The sequence below is a fragment of the Cynocephalus volans genome, chromosome 4 (genome assembly GCF_027409185.1).
Source record: "Cynocephalus volans isolate mCynVol1 chromosome 4, mCynVol1.pri, whole genome shotgun sequence".
Classification (NCBI taxonomy): domain Eukaryota; kingdom Metazoa; phylum Chordata; class Mammalia; order Dermoptera; family Cynocephalidae; genus Cynocephalus; species Cynocephalus volans.
The window spans coordinates 57383190-57403153 of record NC_084463.1 but is presented as its reverse complement, the minus strand read 5'-3'; the positions used below and the strand labels follow the sequence as shown (position 1 = coordinate 57403153).

General features: G+C 37.7%; 1 protein-coding gene across 1 annotated transcript; it reads left to right on the top strand.

The window, feature by feature from the left end:
• Positions 1–11928: 11928 nt before the first annotated feature.
• On the top strand, positions 11929–18585 carry LOC134376150 (E3 ubiquitin-protein ligase TRIM48-like). The gene is made up of 5 exons (XM_063094807.1): positions 11929–12330; positions 13003–13098; positions 15351–15424; positions 17000–17097; positions 18119–18585. The coding sequence occupies exons 1-5, from the start codon at positions 11929–11931 to the stop codon at positions 18583–18585; spliced, it is 1137 nt and encodes a 378-aa protein (XP_062950877.1).
• The last annotated feature ends 1379 nt before the right edge of the window (positions 18586–19964 follow it).

The window sequence follows — 19964 nt, the reverse complement described above, 5'->3', positions numbered from 1 at the left end:
AACTCAGAATAGGCTATAAAAAGTAACCATGCAGTTTCCAGAATGTTTTGCTCCTTAGAAATTGCTTTCACCAATACTCTGGTTCATAATTCTTGAGTTCCAACTTCCACAAAGTCCTAGGACATGAACACAATTCAGCCAAGTTCCTTGCCAGTTCATAGCAAAGTTGATCTTTGCCCCAGTTTCCAATAAATTCCTTCTTATTTCTATCTGAGACCTCCTTAGAATGGTCTTTACAGTCCAAAGTTCCATAAGCATTCTGGTCACCACCATTTAACCAGTCTCTAAACCATTCCAAACTTTCCCTGGTTTTCTTGTCTTCTAAATTTTCACCACCATCTAGGCTTTTTCAAGCCTGTTCCTCCTAATTCCTTTAGACTCTTCTCAACACCAAATTCCAAAGCCATTTCTACATTTTCAAATAATTGTTATAAGCAATACTCCACTTCTCTCATACCAGTTTTCTGTATTAGTCTATTTCTGTTGCTTAAAACAAAATAAATGGCACTGGATACTTTAGAAAGAATATGAAATTTATTGCTCACAGTTTCAGAAGCTGGGAAGTCCAAAGTCTACGAAACATATCTGGTGAAGGCCTTCTTGGTGGTGACTTCAGTGACAGCCAGGTATCACTTTGCAAAATGGAGAAAGCATCATCAGAGAGACTAACCTCTCACATGCTCTTCTTTTAAAGCTGCTAGAACCACACCCCTGACCACCATTATTAATCCATTTATTATGGCATGGTCCTACAATCTAATCACCTCTTCAAGGCCCCACATTTCAATTACCATAATAGGGTTTCCCACCCTCTTAACAGTCACAGTGCAGCCAACTTCCTAATACATAAAACTTGGGGGACACAATTCAAGCTTCAGTGACTTTTGGGGATGATCCACTACAGCATGGAAGAACAAGTGCCCGGCACACTGTAGTCACCCTCTTTCATTTTTCTCTTCCTTTCCCAAAGCCACCTCTACATCACAAAAATATCCTATTGAAAGGGGTTTGAGAAGAAACCGGCCAGGGTTTATAGAAAAGTAGACAATAATAGAGGTGAAATGAAAGAGAAGAAAATTGAATGGCACTCAAAGAGGAAAAGATAACATGAGACATTTAAAGTCCAAGAGGCAAAGTAAAATTTATTATAAAATAAGTGAATTTCTACTAGCACAGAAAAAAAACTTTGAAGTCGTCTCTTTATTTGAGCAAATAAAGCAAGTAGGCAACTACAATGTCAAAGAAGTGATAAGTACTGGCTTTAAAATGGTATTGATCATAGAACTATTCTTCCATAGTATATTTTCAATATTTCAGGAATGAAAGAAAAGCATTTTTCTGAAAATATCAAGGAAGCAGAGACAGTTCACTAAACCAGAAATTCTAAGCTTTTATCAATTTTTCAATCCAACATTTCCCAAACACCTATAATACTAAGCATTGTACAAGGGCCTGGATTTACAAGTGCTGGCATGCATCTCTTAATGACGATATGTTCCGAGTAATGCATTGTTAGGCGATTTCGTTGTTCTGCACACATCACAGAGTGTACTTACAAACCAAGCTGGCATAGCCTACTACACATGTAGGCCATATGGTATAGCCTATTGCTCGTAGCCAGCATCACACACACACACACGTGAGTGTGCATTGCACTGCAACATTAAAATGGCCATGACGTCACTAGGCAGTAGACATTTTTCAGATCCATTAAAATCTTATGGAACCACCACTGCACGTGCGGTCAGTCATTGACCAAAATGTCATTATGTGGTTCATTACCATAGTAGAAGCTAGACTAGGCAGGGAATTAGGTACCAGATTACCAGATACAGAATTACAGTTTGATGAAAAGCCTGTAAAGGTAGGTTTGTGAGGCACTAGAACAGAAACAGGGAGCCTCAAGTCCAGAAAATTAGCTTTCCTGGACAAAAAGAGAAGCAGTGAGTGCTGAGGGAAGGCTCCAATTTCCAGGCAGTTTGAGGGGTTGTTTACCTACAAGTTGTGTTGCACTGGCCCAAATCCAACTTTACCTCCTGCTCTGGACTTGATAAAGATTTTGTGACCCTAAAGTAGGCCAGCTCTTAAAGGGATTCTCACTCTCCCAGGTGTTTCACAGTTTGAGTCTCGAGTCAGGAAGTGGGTTGTTTCATTATAGAGAATGGGGGTGGCAGAAGCAGGACTAGAATTCAGAGCTCCAGACTTCTGATGCCCTAGATTCCATCTGCCTGAAGCCTAGTGTTGGGGGTGAGGAAATGACAGGATGGGAAAAGTGGCTGAATGAGACTAGAAACTGCTTTCCTCTACCTTCCTCACTTTTGCCACATCCTTTCCAGACGGCACTTTCACCATAGCCTTGGAATGGAAGAAATGAATTTAAGCATTTGTCATTGAGTGCTGGGCTTCCCCTGGAAATCTTAGCCAGTAAAAAAGACAATAGCTCCGCCGTGTTAATTAATTATTGTCAGATCGAGTTAGAGGGGTGTGCCGTGATGCTGCTTGAGGCTCCCGATTCTGTAATCATTATCTGAGAATCCTTGTGCTGCCCCCGAAGCCCCAGCACCACAGCTCCTGGGAGGCGGCTTTGGAGAAGGTTAGCAGCCACATAGGGAGGAAGACACAGGTGCAGTCACGCCCTGGCAGGAGAGGAAGTGTGCAGCAACACGTGGCATTTTCTGAAGACCTAAGTCACTAATAAACGAGAAAAAATAAAAGGACAAAAAGATAATTCTCGCTTGTGGCATAGCGGAGCTATGGAGAGAAAGAAGGCAGTGAACATGCATTGATTAAACCACAGCAATCTGATATAAATATAATGGGAACCTGAGTGGAGTGGAAACAGACCATTTTTTCTATCCTCTCACACCACAACAGGCAATAACACAGAAAACAGAACCCTGTGACCAAATGTGTGGGTTTTACCCCACACACCCTAAGCCATGCTGTAACCAACACCAGCTGTGTGCTCTCCAATTCAATTCCGATACTATATACCTGGAGATAGTGTCAGATCCCACAGGTTAAGGGTTCAGTCCCGGAGACTCCACCCCCCTTCCTTCTGATGCCAGTCTCAAGTTACAGGTTGTTTTTCCATGCTTTTGACGGACTGGCTGTAAACTGGGTTTTCCAAAACTTTATCCTTGGGTTGAATTAATTTGCTCAGTGGCTCATGAACTGAGGGAAACACTTATGTTTGCCTGTTTATTAGAGAATATATTTTAAAGGATACAAATAAATAGCCAGATGAAGATACATACCTGTGAGGTTTGGAAGGAGTGCAAGAGCTCCTGTCCCTGTGGAGTTGGGGTGCAACACCCTCCCTGCAAGTAGAGGTGAAAACCCTCCACATGTTAGCTGTCCAGAGCTTTTCCTAACCCAGTTCTCTTGGGGTTTTATGCAAGTTTCATTACATAGGCATGATGGATTAAATCACTCCCTATTGGAGAATAACTTAACCTTCAGCCCCTCTCCCCTCCTGGATGTTTGAAGGTGGGGCTGAAAGTCCTGTCCTGGTCTTTTCTGTGACCAGCCCCCATCCTGAAGTGGTCTAGGGGCTGCCAATTCATTAGCATACACAAAAACAACACTTAGGGCATTCAAAGGATTTTATGCGTTATATGCCAGGAAAGGGACAGGAGGCATCAAAGACCAAACCTATATTTCACAACATCACCAAGTCACAGTGTACATGAAAATTTTCTAGTAACCCATACACCTACAGCCACCTACAGCCATCTGATCTTTTACAAACAATTAAGTCTACACAGTGGGGAAGAGACTGCCTCTTCAGCAAATGGTGCCGAGAAAACTGGATATCCATATGCAGGAGAATGAAACTGGACCCGTACCTCTCACCATGTACCAAAATCAACTCAAAATGGATTAAATAATTAAATATACACCCTGAAACAATGAAACTCCTTACAGAAAACATAGGGGAAACACTCCAGGTAGTAGGATTGGGTACAGACTTCATGAATACTACCCCAAAAGCAGAAGCAACCAAAGGAAAAATAAACAAATGGGATTATATCAAATTAAAAGCTTCTGCACAGCCAAAGAAACAATTAACAGAGTGAAAAGACAACCAACAGAGTGGGAGAGAATATTTTCAAAATATACATCTGACAAAAGATTAATATCCAAAATATACAAAGAACTCAAACAACTTTACAGCAAAAAAAAAAAAAAAAAAAAAGTAATCCAATTAAAAAATGGGCAAAGGAGCTGGATAGGCATTTTTCAAAGGAAGATATGCAAATGGTGAATAGACACATGCTCAACGTCACTCAGCACTTGAGAAATACAAATCAAAACTACACTGAGATACCATCTCACTCCAGTTAGGATGGCTAATATCCAAAAGACTGAGAATGATAAATGCTGGTGAGGTTACAGAGAAAAAGGAACCCTCACACACTGTTGGTGAGACTGCAAAATGGTGCAGCCTTTAGGGAAAATGTTATGGAGTTTCCTCAAACAATTACAGATAGATCTACCATATGGCCCAGCTATTCTACTGCTTAGAATATACACAGAGGAAAGGAAATCATCATGTTGAAGGGATACCTGTACTCCAGTGTTTATTGCAGTACTATTTACAATAGCCAAGAGTTGTAACCAGACCAAATGTCCATCATCAGATGAGAGGATAAGGATACTGTGGTCCATCTACACAATGGAATACTACTCTGCTTTAAAAAAGAATGAAATTCTGCCATTCACAGCAACATGTATGGACTTAGAAAAAATCATAAGTGAAATAAGTCAGGCACAGAAAGAGAAATACCACATGTTCTCACTTATTTATGGTAGCTTAAAATAAATAAGTAAATAAACATACAAACAAGTGGGGGGAGGAGAAGAAGACATAACAATCACAACAATTCCTTGAACTTGTTAACACAAGTGAACAGATATGATGTTGATGGGTAGGAGAGGGGAAAGGCAGGGGAGAAAGAGGAATCCATAAAGGAACATGAAAATCCACTACATTGTATATTGATAAATTAAAATAAAAAATAAATAAATTTTAAACAAAGACATGGTCCAAAAAATATTTTTTGAATGATAAACAAATAAAATAAAATAAAATTTTCTAGTAGCCACATTAAGAAGCATAAAAATAAGCAGGTAAAATTACATATATATTATTTAACCCAATATATCCAAAATGTTATAAGTTAAATGTGTAACTATTATAGAAACTTAAAAAAAATTTTTTTGAAACATATTTCCTGTACATATTTATTGGCTCCAGGGTTATATCTCAGTGCACATGTACAATGTGTGATGATCCATTCAGGGCAATCAGCATATTCATCCTTGCCAAGCCCAATCATTTCTTTATGATGTGCACATTTGATCTCCTCTCTTTTAGTTATCTGATAACATGCAGTAAGTCATTGTTAATTACAGATTGCTGGGTCGGCTGTACACTGATTGGATTTATGTTTCCCATCTGACTCTAATTTTGTGTCCATTAACCAGCCTCTACTATTCCCACTCTCTCGTCCCCCTCCCACCCCTAGTAGCCACAGTTCTTCTCTCTCCTTTTAACAGGTGAATTTTTGTTATTTATCTGTTTTTTGTTTAGTTTTGTTTTCTTCTGTTTTTTAGTTCCCACATATGTGAGAATATGCAGTATTTCTCTTTCTGTGTCTGGCTACTTTCATTTAACATAATTTTCTCCAAGCTCATCTACATTGCTGTGAATGATGGAATTTTGTTGCTTTTTTGTGGCTGAGTAGTATTCCATGGTGTTTATCTACCACATTTTCTTTATCCAATCATCTCTTGATGGACATTTGGGTTATTGTGAATACAGCTGGTATAAACATGTTGAAGAGATACCTGCACTCCCGTATTTGCAGCAGCTCTATTCAAAATAGTATAGAAACTATTAACGTGACATTTTACTATCTTTTTTTAGACTAAGTCTCAGAGATCAGCGTGTATTTTACAATGATCACACATCTTAATTCATACTAGTCACATCTCAAGTGCTCAGCAGTGACTAGTGGCTAGAAGCTATGCTATTGGACAGTGCAGAATTACACAATTCTGTACATTATTTTTCTTTTCAAATTCCTATATTCTTTGAAGAAAAATGAGAGAGAATAGGAAAGCAAAGGGGAAAAGTGAGGATAGAATGGAAAAAGAGGGGCAGAAAAACAGAGTAGGCACTGGTCAAGCAAAGACTCCTCAGTCATAGCCAAAGGTCTCACATGCACTTCTGGATTCATTGAAGGGGCCCTTCCTGGGTCTTCTCCATCTTTCCAACCTCAGATTCATGGCTCTTCTCTGCAGGTGAAATACTGTGTAGTTAGTGCCAACTGAGATCCACACACCCATGTGGACCTGAAACTACCACTCTCAACCTAGGAGAAGGATCCAGACACAGATCCTGGGAGCAGCAGGAGCCTTGGGTTGCTGGCTCCATGGGATTTGGGACTGTATCATTGATGGACACTGGGCTTAGGCCCCTGCTGGCCCTGGCTGCACAACACAGGCCAAGCCTCTGTCAAGTCCCTTGGTCCTATTACCCCTTCTTGCTCAATCACCAGAGGTAACTGGACAAAGTCTGAAAGCTCCACAGGCATCCACCACATACTGGAAAGATGGAGTGGCCTCACTTGTTGGCCAGAAGATCTCTTAACACTTTGAAAGCAACTCGGGGTCCTGAGGACTCGTGTGCAATGAACAGCACAGAGGAGCACGGAAGCATTTTCCCCACACTATCCTGAGATTGGTACTATGTTCAAGAGGATCTCACTCTGGACTCCAGATTCCCACAACCAGAAAGAGGGTAAATGGGATCCTCTGCTGGTTCCCAAAGCCTAGGTGAGAAGGCAGTGATTTCTTCTAGAAGAAGAGACTTTAGCTTAAGGCACTTACTTGTGCAAACTTTCAAGTTCCCCTGACCTGTACTTTGAACTCCAAAAGCTTGATTTTCAGGGGCCTGGACTCCCTCTTGCCTCCCTGGACCAGAACTAAGCCCCCAAAGGACCTTGAGTGGTACCTGAGTGAGAGGAGAAAATACAGGGTCCAGGCCCGACCCTCCTGCCCTCCCACCTGACAGCACTGAGCTCTGGCCCAGACTTCAGACTTGAGGTGTTCACCTTTACCATTTCTGCTCTATCTAGACCAACTGTGCTCTTCAAAAATGTTGATAATAAACAATGTTTTCTTTTTTATAACATACATCAATTAAAATGAAAAAATTGTAGCACCACTCAAAGATGTTGTAAAAATGAAAACTGCTGTGTAATCACCACCATGCTCAAGAAACAGAACATTGCCGGAACGTGGGGAAACATCCCTTGTTCCCTCCAGGAATTCCTTCTCAAATGTGCCCTTTTTCCTCACTTCTTTCACCATATGTGTGCTTCTGACCTTATATAAAATGAAATACTTGGTTATGCTATCTTTGTTTATGAAAGTTCTATCTCTTAAATTTATATTTATAGTGCATGTAGTAGTTAATTCTCATTGCTGTATCTTATACTATGAATATCTCACATTTTAATTTTCCTCTTGCTGGGCATTTGGGTTGTTTCCAGTTTGGGGCCATTACAGAGAATGCTACTATGAATATTTTTGCACACGTCATTGTATACACATTCACATTTCTGTTGATTAGATATCTAGATGGGTCATAAGACTTGCATGTGTTCAGCCACAGTAGGCACTATTAAACTACATTTCAAAGTCATTGTAGCAATGAACATATCACTAGCATATATTACAAGCCAACATTTTCCATATTCTTATCAACATGAGTACTTTCAGTTTTACCATTATTCTAAGTATTAGCATTTCTGTGAAGATCTCTATTGGAGAAGAGGAGAGGAAGACTTGCCGTACAGAAGAGCAATATTTAATACAATACTTCCTATAATCTCTGGAGTTAATTTTTTATTTCCTGAAGGAGGTTCACACCCTGGTAGCATCAGGGGCCAGGGCAGGGAACGGTCTTTATACAGACAGCTTATTCAGATCTCACTGTAGGTTAGAATTGTCCCATTTCTAACACTCGTTATGCTTCACCCTAGCTGTCCTTTTGGCTCGCAGAAGTACAGCAGTACGATTTCTGTTAGGGCCAAGCACAGATATGCTGCAGGGTGAGCATATTGGTACTCTCCGCATGTGGATCAATTCCCTAGCCCAAATTATGACTGGTTCTTGTTTTTGAACTGAAGTGAGAGAAGAGAAGAGAAAAGAAAGGGAAGTAACGTAACAGGCAACTGGAATGGTTGAAGCCTCAGGAGCGGTGAAACAAAACTGTGACAGGGCCACTAGTCCCCCTATTAGGCCATGTCCAAAAAGAAGAGTGTTATAGCAACACAAAACGGACTAAAACAGAAAATATTTTGTGTTGCTATAACAGAAATACCTGTGACTGAGTAATTTATAAGGAAAAGAGGCTTGTTTGGCTTTCGATTCTGGGACAGCTGCATCTGGCTTGGGCCTCAGGCTGCTTCTACTCACGGTGGAAAGTGGCAGGCAGCTGGCAGGTACAAGCAAATCACATGACAAGAGGAAGCAAGAGAGAAAGAGAAGGTGCCAGGGTCTTTTTAAGCAACGAGCTCTCTAGGGAACTAATAGAGCGAGAACTCACTCATTAATCCCCCTCCCCCAGGGAGAGCATTAATCCATTCACGAGGGATCCGCCTCCATGACTCAATCAGTTTCTGACACTGCCACATTGGAGATCAAATTTCCACATGAGTTTTGGAGGGGACAGCACATCCAAACTGCATCAAAGGGAATTTAACAAAATCCCTACAATTGAAAATGAACTTCTCCCATTAAACTTAAGAAAACATATTCAGTCTCATCAGAAATGTAAAACAGCAAATTTAAGCTATCGGATACTATCTGTAAACTATGAGACTGCAGAGATTAAGAAATGTTTATTCTCATTGATGTTTGATGCAACACTTCCCCTTATACAAGCATTCAATTATCAATTGTCACGAGTTTTCTGAAGCAACACTAAGGAAAGAATGGATGTAGGTTCACACAGATAATGTTCCTAAATACTGGGAATAGTAATGGGGTCTGGCACTTGGGATTAGAATGTAATTTCTGGAAAACAGACAATAAACCCTTATTTTGAATATTTATTTATTTTTTAAATAACTATAATTTACATAGACTAGTTTATGGGATAGTTTCCTACTAGAGATTGGATGTGGGGATTTGACTGAGTAGATTAAGGGTTTCGATTCAATCATTGGTATTAGGGTGTGTCCTATAATCCACTCATGTACATCTACACCTTTCAAAATGTTTGGAAACTTAAACAGTTTGAGAAAATGGGTGTGATCTTGGAGACTATAAAACACTATGAAAAGGACCAAGTCCATTCTTCTCCAGAACTACCGTGTTTGGAGTTGGCAGTACGATGGAGACTTCTGAAGTTCACTGCAAGCACTAGGTGAGTATCTGACCTGAATTTAACAGAACAGCAATGGAAAACCCATTAACGGTACCCACAGTTAAGTACACAATTTACACAAAAGCAATTTCTGCGATTTTTTTAAGCAGCATTTTATTTTAATTAATTAATTAATTAATTAATTAATTAATTTTGGGGGAGACTGGTGCAGGGATCCCAATCTTTGGCCTTTGTGTTATAACACTGCACTCTAACCGAGTGAGCTCACCAGCCAGCCCCGCTTTTTTTTTTTCAAGTAGAAACTTCTGTCTCTATCAGTCTTTCTGTGTGTCTGCTTAGATTATTCCCACTTAAAGTTCTTAGTTAAAAATTCCCCCATTACTTTAAACTTACTACATTACATATATGTAGGCTCTTTTTTCTTTCTACCTATTTTATAAACTAATATATTTTATTTTTGCTTCATTAATTTTTGTATAATTTTATTAATCATGTATAATAGGAGAGTTTAGAAGATGATTGCCACAATGGAGCTTGTAATTATTTAGTTGTGCAATAAACATGATAATCATATTTTTTTGCTATTAGTATCCATTCATAACTATCAAATTATTCATATTATGCTGTTTATACATATATATGTATATGTATATGTTTGTATTTCTGTATACAATGCTGGTATACTTAATGTTTGAATTTCCCAAAAAATACTCATTGTTGGGTTGAGTGTTTAAAATGATATCTTTTAGTTTCGAGTTTTCAGACTTTAACCTTTTTCTTTTTTGAGGTTTTTTTTGTGTGTGGATGGACAGTACAGGGATCAAACCTTGGTCCTTGGAATTATCAGCACCATGCTCTAACCAACTGAAGTAACCGGACAGCCCCAGACTTGGATTTTCAAGTCTTAAAGTTTCAAACTTTCAAGCTAATTTCAGACTTGGATTTTGGGAATCAGAGAAAACTACAAAAAACTAATACTCTTAAATATGAGAAAAATATAAACAAGAAAGTATGAACAAATAATATTTAATGTGTGATTTTAGACAAGTAACTTATTTACACTACATCAGGTTTCCTTATTATAAAGTCTTGGTGAGAATAGAAAATAAGTTAATAGTATTGTTGTTAGGATTAAAATAGGTAGCCCAATTAAAAAGGATTAATCCAATGCCTAGAATTAGTAAACAAAAATTATCTTCTACTATCATCATTTGAAAATTATTAATGTTATCAATCTATAAGTGTTTGCTTATATAACGAATTATTGTTCAGTAACTTATCCAACTTACAGAAGACTATTCTCAAATTTTTCCCAGTCCCTCAGGCTGTCTCTCCATTTCAAGCATGTTCTAATTAAATGAATTGATGTCCCATATTATTAAAAATTTTATGGTTACAAGAAGTCAGTATAATTCCCTCTCACAAACTTTCATTTGTAAATATACCTGTAGGTATCACCAGTTTAATGCTATCTATTTTTAAAATAGGTGTTTTAAAGCTGGATTATAGTTATTAAATAGAGCAATTGTTACCTTATGTTTACTTGGGATCAAACAGTAAGTTTTCAGCTCTGGAAATATTCAACCCCATCTGCTCAAGTTCTTATAAACTAGAGGATTTGACAATAAGCATATAATTAAAACAAAACATTTAGTTAACAATTATAGTAACAGAAAGTATATGTTTCTTTATTTAAATAAGTAAGTTTAATATATTATGTGATGGTGTTGAAAGTGAGCATCTTTTTAGCGAATAATCGTTAGAGTGATACTTTTCGCCCAAAAGCTTTCATATCCATTGATGATTCTTGCCTGAATATCTTAATTAATTATTGTGGCTGTAAAATGAGCTTCTATTCCCATAATTCCTCTTACACTTATTGATTGTCAGACCCAGGGTTTGTTATTTTACTATCTCAATGTCATTGTCAAAGACTCGGGTCTTCCATTTCTCTGTGACCCTCAAAGTACCTGCTTTTGTCTCTAAGCTATGGCACATTGTGTTCACAAAATAACTGCAGTTGTGTCTTCTTTACGTTATTTTGCAGAAGTAAGGAAACCTTTCATGGAATTCCAATAGTCTCACTTGAATGCCTGATTGAATAGAATAGGGTCAAATGCCAATTATAAGGAATCACTAAAAATGGGACAATTATGATTCTTTTATGTGAAATATTACCCACTTTCTGTGGCTGGGATTGGATCTGAACTACTGATTTCAATGTCCATCTATAGAGATGGCATAAATAAACAAAATTGAAATTGTTTAGAAAGTTGAAACAAAGGTGGGAAGGGCCATAGCTGACAAATCAACATGCCAGGAGAAGACCAAGTAAACTCTCTTTTTCAGCATTCTTTTGTCATAGGCAATGCATGACGTGTCCTACTATATAAACTAGTACATTTGTAAGAACAGGAATAAAAGAATTCCCTTGCCCAGTCATATTGTTTTGGATTTTGAAATTGTCTTCTTTAAAGGTCCACAACAAATAATTTCCCTTTCTTTATCTTTCTCTCCCCAGAAACATGGATTCCAATACCTTCCAGAATGAATTCATTTGTTCCGTTTGCATGAATTACTTTATAGACCCGGTCACCATAGGCTGTGGGCACAGCTTTTGCAGACCTTGTCTCTGTATCTGCTGGGAGGAAGCCCCATATCCTCCTAGCTGCCCTGTGTGCAGGACAACATCACATGAAATAATCTTGAAAACCAACATCGTGTTGAAGACCCGGGTGTTTCTTGCCAGACGGGCAAGACTCTACCAATTACCCAGCTCTGCAGAAGAGATCTGTGGGATACACAGAAAAACTAAGAACTTCTTCTGTGAAGTTTTCAAGGACGTGCTCTGTTCGCTGTGCTGTAAGTCTAAGGAGCATGTGGGTCACCGACACTGTTCCATTGATTGGACTGCTGAGGAATACAGGGTAAGCAATGACTGTGACAGAAATTTGAATCTGGGAGATAGATCTACTGTCTGCCAGATTATGAAAGAGAAAGTAAAGAAAATTCTAATTCTTTCATGTCACCTGTAAAGTACATATTTGCTGAGCACTGTGTGTCAGGCACTAGGATAAATTATTTAAGGCAGAATCTTCTCAATGTCATAGATCTTATATTTTTACAGTTATGAATCTTACACCTTGTTTTGATGAAGGTATTGTTAATCATGGTGGGAATTGTGATAATTCAGTGTAAGACCAATCTGGACAAATCTGTTAATTTCGTTGACAGTCATTGGCCCTGTGACCGTAATTGCAAAATGTGTAATCTTATAAAGTCTGTTTAGAAACACTGTCTTACAGCTAGAATATGAATTAATATCTCTACAATTTAATTCTAAGACAAGATTCACTTATTAAAATTGGGGTGGAAACAAAAGATTTGAGGATCAGTTTTCTCAATAGTGAAACATCCTTTCAAATTATGGGATCTTTATGGTTATAAAAGTCCAAATTGTACAATTAGTTTTCATAATGAAAAAGCACTGTCCTCTTTAGCGCCTGTTTATCTCACATTCTCTGCCCCTCTCTATTTGTCAGCATCTAAAATCTTTAATATAGGTTTCCCTTTTGCTTACATTCATGGTTCTTTTTCAGCAAAAGCTCCTGAAACAGATAAGGTCTGTGTGGGAAAAGACACAAGAAAATCAGAGAAACTTAAACCGAGAAACCAGCATAATTCAAACATGGATGGTAAGTACAAGACTTTGCTTCCTTTAGCACCAGGTTGGGACACATGGTGATTATGCAATGAGAATTTGAACTAAACTTATACTGTCTGTGGGCTCCTATGAGCAGGCTGAACAAGAGGAAAAAGATTCCATCTGTCTGTACACAGAAAAATAAGACCTTTTATTAGTATTTCTTACTAAAATCAAAATATCCAGCTAAAAGATTTTATTTCCTGGATAAGACCATAAGGCATCCACAGGTATAGGAAAATACACCAAACCCGTGGAGGAAAACTATTCATGTATGGAATAAACACAGGGTTCTATAGAAGTTGAGCCATCTCAATTTTCAGGAAAGATTTTTCAGATAAATTAAAAATCATTTGATGCTGAAAAATAATTGCGTTGGAAATTCATGGGCATATCAGGCAGGTAAATCTGCTGGAGGTAAAGGCTAGAAACTCAGAGAAACCAGGAGACTGCCGGGAATTCCACCTAGTTGGTATCAGACAAATTATATATTCTGAGAGAGGGAAACAGTGCTAACAGATGAAAATGTCACAAAGGCAGCACAATCGGGGAATGTGAATGTTATCACATTGATTTAAAAATATAAATCGAACACCAAAGGTAGAAGAGGTGAACTAAAATTTATCCACTTTCTTTAGCTTACAGATAAATTTGATTGGAAGACTAAAATAAAAACCAAAAAAATAAGTAGGATGTAGTTGTAGGTATCATTAAAAGAAAGACCAGGGATATGCTAATCAAAGATAAATGGAAGAAAAACATTCAAGATATATCTTGTTAATGATAGAGAAATATCAGGAAATACTGATTGCTTTATGTGGAATATTAAAAGGATACAATCATGAATGAGGCACACATTCTGTTTTGAAATTAGGGCATCCCTGATGCTGGCAATAAAGCTGGTTTGGGGTAGAACAAATAATAAATTTAGTTTGAAACACATTGTAAGTTCCTGTGAGATATGCAAGTGGAAATATGCAGTAGGCAATTGGATGAATGTGGTTGGAGCTTATGGGAACAATTTGTTCTGGACACAGATTTTCCTAACTGTCAGCATATTCTAGGTATTAGAATATATGGTAGTATAAAGTTAGAGTTTTTAGAAAAGAATAAACCTTTTAGGTGAAAATAAAATATGATGTGGAATCCCTGTGGTAATGGGTCAGGCTGGGGAAGAGGAACTGGCACAAACAAGTTGACAGAAGGAAAACAGGAGAGAGAGGATCTTTGAAGTCAAGAAGATTATGAATTTTATAAAAGGATTTTTATATAAGGAAGGATTAGTAATAGTAGTAATAAAAATATATGTATTTAGTAAAGGAAGTTTTTGGTGAGAGAATGTAGTTCAAAGTGTGTTCTTACTGTGATGAAGAATGTAGTTTCAGTTGGGTGTTGGGAATGGAAGAGACTTCATTGAGCTCATGAAGATTCAGAGTTTCACAAATGAGCACAGCAAACATACTCATGCTGTCACGAAATATTCTTTGTTAGGGGCAAAAGTGATGGCATGAAAAACAAGTGAAGATCTTGGGTGAATGGTGGATGTTTTTGTTTTTGTTTTTGTTTTTTTAATGATGGGAATAAGTAAGCCAACTCTAAAAACTTAAAGAAAATAAGAGAAAGAGAAAGCAAGAAAAAGTGAGAAAATGAGATGGAGGGAATTAATAATGGAAGGTGGTTACCCTCTAGGTCAGTGTCTCTAAGGACCGTGAGGAAGTCAGCTAATAAGCGTAGTGAGAAGCCTTGGACCAAAACTGACAAGCTGGGCTCATAGAGGCCTCTAGGTACACAGAGGTCGTGGTTAGCACGTAGTTTGTGGACCTGCTAAAAGTAAAAATTTTAGAAAGCCCTTATCTTATCCTATGAAGTGTTGTCTACTATTTTTTCCTGAGAATGAGGAGACAGTCTGTAGGTAAGACACTTGAGGGTAAAGGAGACAAGTAATAAGGAAGTTTTGATATATGATAATTATTAAATCACCCATTACTCTTTTGAATAAAATGTGAATATTTAAGAAAAATATACTTATTTCTGTGTTGGAGGCATAATTTTGACATCTGGTGCAAATAAATAGAAAAGAGGGGAAATGAGAGAGAGAGAGAGAGAAAAAAAAGGAAGAAGTCTGCAAATTTCTTGTTCAATGATAATAATAAACTAGTAAATGTTAGAAGACAAAACAATACGTAAGAAGACATAAATGAGAACAGCCTACTACGTGTTCCGATTACTCCATTGTTTCTTCAGGATTACGTGAGTCTACGGAGGAAGATGATCGGTGCTGAGGACTGGAAAGTGTGCCAAGTGCTCTATGGGGAAGAGTAACACTATTTAGAGAGACTGGAAAAGGAAAGAAAAGAGATTTTTCAACAACTCATGGAAAGTGAAGACTGTATGGCCCTAAAGGGGAAACTCCTAAGAGGAATGTATGAGGAACTGAAGGAAATGTGCCATAAACCAGACATGGAGCTGCTCCAGGTAAGGAGCAAGGAAAGGAGAGTCAAGGGGCGGCTTGAAAATAATGACCTCATTCAAGAGCAACCCCCCCCCAAAAAAAACAAACAAAAAAACCTTTTTTTTTTCCTAGAAAATAGGAATAACTACCCCAGGAGAAATTTTCTCCTAAAAATTCGCTCAGTTTCTTTCTTCCTTTTCTCTTTTCTTCCCTTCCTTCCTCCTTTCTTCCCTCCCTCCCCTTTCTTCCTTCTCTCTCTCTCTCTCTCTCTCTTTCCCCCTCCCTCCCTCTCTCCCCCCACCTATTTATGAGTGAGGATATGCTGTATTTCTCTTTCTGTGCCTGGCCAGTTACTGAAAAACTACAACAGGAAAGTTTCTTGGAAGGTATTTGTATTCGTATTTGAACATATCTTGATATTTAGAAATTGGGGGATCCCTGCAATATATTTCCTGAATTGCCATGCCCTTGACACCAATTGCAATAATCATCCTTAAAAATCAAAGAAATGAAGTCTCCACTATGAATATTGTGATGAATACTAAGACTTTCTCTTTTTGTCTTTACAGCATTTTGGAACCACGTTGAAAAGGTAAACTTGGCCCTACATTCAAGGTTTGAGAACTGTAACAATGATCAGTCTATTGATGCTGAAATGAAAACATAATTTATTTATTATAATAATATGACCTCGTTCATAGTATATTTTTTTCTTCCCTTCTGAAAAGGGATTTTCGTTATCCAGTGTAAGATGGACTTGGGCAGGGGTATTATTTGCAAGGGGTTATGTGGAAGTTCATGAAAAAATTACCCTTCCTGATTTTAATATTCAAAGTGTATAGAGAAATTGACATAATGGCCCAAAATGATTCTAGGACTCATGTAGGAAGGGTAAGTATTTCAGACAGGTGTATAGTGGAAGCAGGGTGTTAAGAATCAGAGGGAGGACACTTGAGGGTTTTGGACTTGCATGTGTAGCAGATGGCAGCCTCCAACTTCAAATGGAAAGGCTGTATGGTGCACTTAGGGCAGCTGGGTACAAGAAGCAGGATCCCCGCCTAAGCTAAGATCCTCAAGCCCTAGCTAGTGGTTATAGACACTGAGCTTTTCAGTGGTGATCGGTGTAGGTTAGAAACCAGTGTCATTGAACATCTTCCTTGAATGCAGGCCATTTGCACAACTCTGGGATGAGGAGAGAGGAAACAGATACAGCTGTGCTTGTTGAAATTGTGTTCCAGGATGAAAGTGTTAGGAGGTGGGATTAGGTTGAATTTGATTTTCACAAAATAAATTGATGCATACCCTGTTTTGTGAAGTTACATTCATATCCCTGCACGGAATTTTGAAGATTTTGATGAAACATCTTCAGAGGAACATAGGAATAATCATTGTGATAAAAACTTTGGGCCAGGAAAGAATAACTGAGCCTTCTTCTTTGCAGGAGTGAGTCTGTGCAGCTTAACATGCCCCAGCCTGTGAACCCAGAGCTCAGTTCCTGGCCCATCACTGGACTGATAGACAGGCTCAACCAATTCCAAGGTAACAGGCAGATCTTTGACAGGACACCTGTAAATCCCCCTTCATGGGTGTCCTCCTATGGGAAATGTTTCCTCACTGCACAATCTATTTTTTGTTTTCCAAGAACTTTTATATCCAAATTTGCCATAATAGGAAAATAAGTAGAAATAAATGAATAGAAAACTGTATAAAAGCCAAATATTATATAACACATGCTCACATACATTGTGTAGACAATAGAAAAAGAGTTTTATGGGCTGAAGCATGCTGAGATATAGTGTTAACTGTTCCTATGGAACACAAAAATTTTCATTTACATTCAGTTCAAGTTTTAGTTAAGTGTGGTGATTGTTGAATTATGAGATACTTAAAGAGTTTTAACTTTTGTTTTTCACATGTATTTATTGCACTGAACATTTTATTCACATAACATATATATACGTTATATAATAATCAATCTTATTAAAAGCACAAAATGAATATTAATAAACAATAGGCACAAAGTATACTGTCAACTTCATTTCACTGGATTTATCCCATTCTCAAAAGATCTAGTGGAAAATTCTCACAATGAAATCATCATAAAAAAGCATATGTAGAGTTTCTTCTAGTTTATTTTACCTGTGCATGCTTTAGTGATAAATAATCAAATCTGAGGCAAAGTGGTCACTCTTTAAAATAAGAATTATTAATATTATTATTAATAATTTTCTGAGGAGGGGGCAGGCTGCTTTTGTTACTGACATTTAATGATTAATAATTACACAATTTTAAATGTTCCAGGAAAAGTAACAAAGCTTGGCATTATCCCTGTTCTTCTTATATTCTAAGAATATTTATGATTTTCTACCATTGGTCGAATTAAGGATTCGCTTGTTATAAATACTGACTAGTATGAACATCAGTAATTTCCACAGTTCTCTTGCTGTCCTGACCCATATTTCCACTGATAACCTAGCACATCTAGAAATCACGCAGAGCCCATGTTTACCAGGAAGTTATAACATTATTTTTTACCATGTCTGTTTTCTTCTTCCTGCAGTATATATTTCCTGGGAAGATGAAATAGCCACTTGTCACATGCCCCTGTTTGAAGATCTGAGACATTTGCTCTCTACTCCTGCTCTTCTCGATGTTGTCCATAATCCAACAAGGTCAAAGTCTTTCCTCGCATGGGGAGCCCAGCTGTTCACTTCAGGCCTACATTACTGGGAGGTGGATGTGGGGGGGTGTGGGAACTGGATCATTGGATTTTGTAATGATTCCTGGACAAAGAGGAATGACATGATGGTTAACTCCGAGGGGATTTTTCTACTTTTCTGTGTCAAGAAGGAGACTTGCTGCCGTCTCTTTACCTCCTCCCCACTCCTGCCTCACTACGTGGAAAGGCCTCTCGGCCCCGTAGGGGTGTTCCTGGATTATGAATGTGGTACACTGAGCTTTGTTAATGCGGCCCATAGTTCCCTCATCTGTAGTCTCTTCTCCTGTTCCTTCTCTTCTTCTCTGTGACCTTTCTTTTGCGCTGGAACCACATGATCAGAGACAGGTCTGAAACCTGACGACATGTATCTGGAATGCCAGCTCCTGAGAAAGCTGACTTGGTGCCTACTTGATGGTCTTCAGTGTCATCTACCCTTATAAAATGTATTGATTCTACTCCTTTTAGAAGTGTTTCAATTTTCTTAAAATAAAAATAATCTCAGAATACTGTGCAATATCTATGCTGTGTCTTTTCTTTTCACTTGATTTCTAAGCCAGTTAGGGTTAAAAAACAAACAACCCCCCCCAAAAAAAAACCTGTATTTATCCAGTTTAATAGGTTAAATTGGTTAATGCAAGACAAAATTTCTTCCCACTAACCTGGAATTCTCTTTCCTCATTGCACATCTGCTTCTTCCCATTTCTTCAAGTGTAAGTTTTAACATCTCTTCTTCAGGGAATTCTTGCTTATGTTCCTGGACTAGATTAGGTCACTTGTTAAGTGGACTCAGAAAACTTTGTACTTTTCTTTGTAAAACTCACAATGTAATATTGGTCCTTTCTCTCTGCTGCTTTTATAAATTATAAGAAGAGAAGGATCGTGTTAGCACTTCACACAGGTATATTTAAAGGAGTACAAAAAGCTTAAGATACACTTAATACTTGATAAATATTTGAATAAAATAATAGATGCATGAAATAATTAATAAAAATACATTACATGATGGTTTAAAGTCTACCAAATATAACCAAAACCAACAGGGAGAGTTGCTTATCAAATTCACAGGCTGATCAAAGTTCCTGTAACAGACACAGACTGTCAAAGGACTCAGAATTTAACAAAATGACAATGATACAGAAAACAAGACTGAAAATTTAGAATATTTCAGTAATTTCACTGATAACCCCTTATAGACACAGTTATCTCGGAACACTTACCAGAATAGACAGTAAAACTCAAGTTTTGACTAAGAAAATATAGACTACTCAGGAGCCATATTCCATTTTAATAAGGTTCCAAATTTAGTTAGGTCTTAGAATTTTTCAGTGTTAAAATATCCCTATAATTAGAAATATCTACGTTGTTCTCATATTGATAATATGTGTAAGTGTAACTCTGCATCCATGGGAGATTGGTTTCATGACCCCCAGCAGATACCAAAATTCAGGGACACTCGAGTTCCTTAAATAAAATGGCATACTATTTACTTATAACTTATGCACATCCTCCCCTATTCTATATCAAATCTCATGCATAATGTTGAATTTTCTAGTATTTAATACAAACTAATCACTAGAGGATTGGCAGACAACAATAATACTCAGACTATTAAATATGTGGTTTTGAGTTTATTTAGAACAATGTTTATTAGATAAGAAGATGGCTCAGAATAAAGTTTAAGAAAGTC

What these genes read in the sequence shown, in the direction of transcription:
- LOC134376150 (XM_063094807.1), top strand. Translation starts at nt 11,929, where the DNA reads ATGGATTCCAATACCTTCCAGAATGAATTCATTTGTTCCGTTTGCATG. An exon ending in GCATAATTCAAACATGGATG is followed by an intron (nt 13,099 to 15,350) that starts GTAAGTACAAGA and finishes TTGTTTCTTCAG; the next exon opens with GATTACGTGAGTCTACGGAG. An exon ending in CAGGCTCAACCAATTCCAAG is followed by an intron (nt 17,098 to 18,118) that starts GTAACAGGCAGA and finishes TTCTTCCTGCAG; the next exon opens with TATATATTTCCTGGGAAGAT.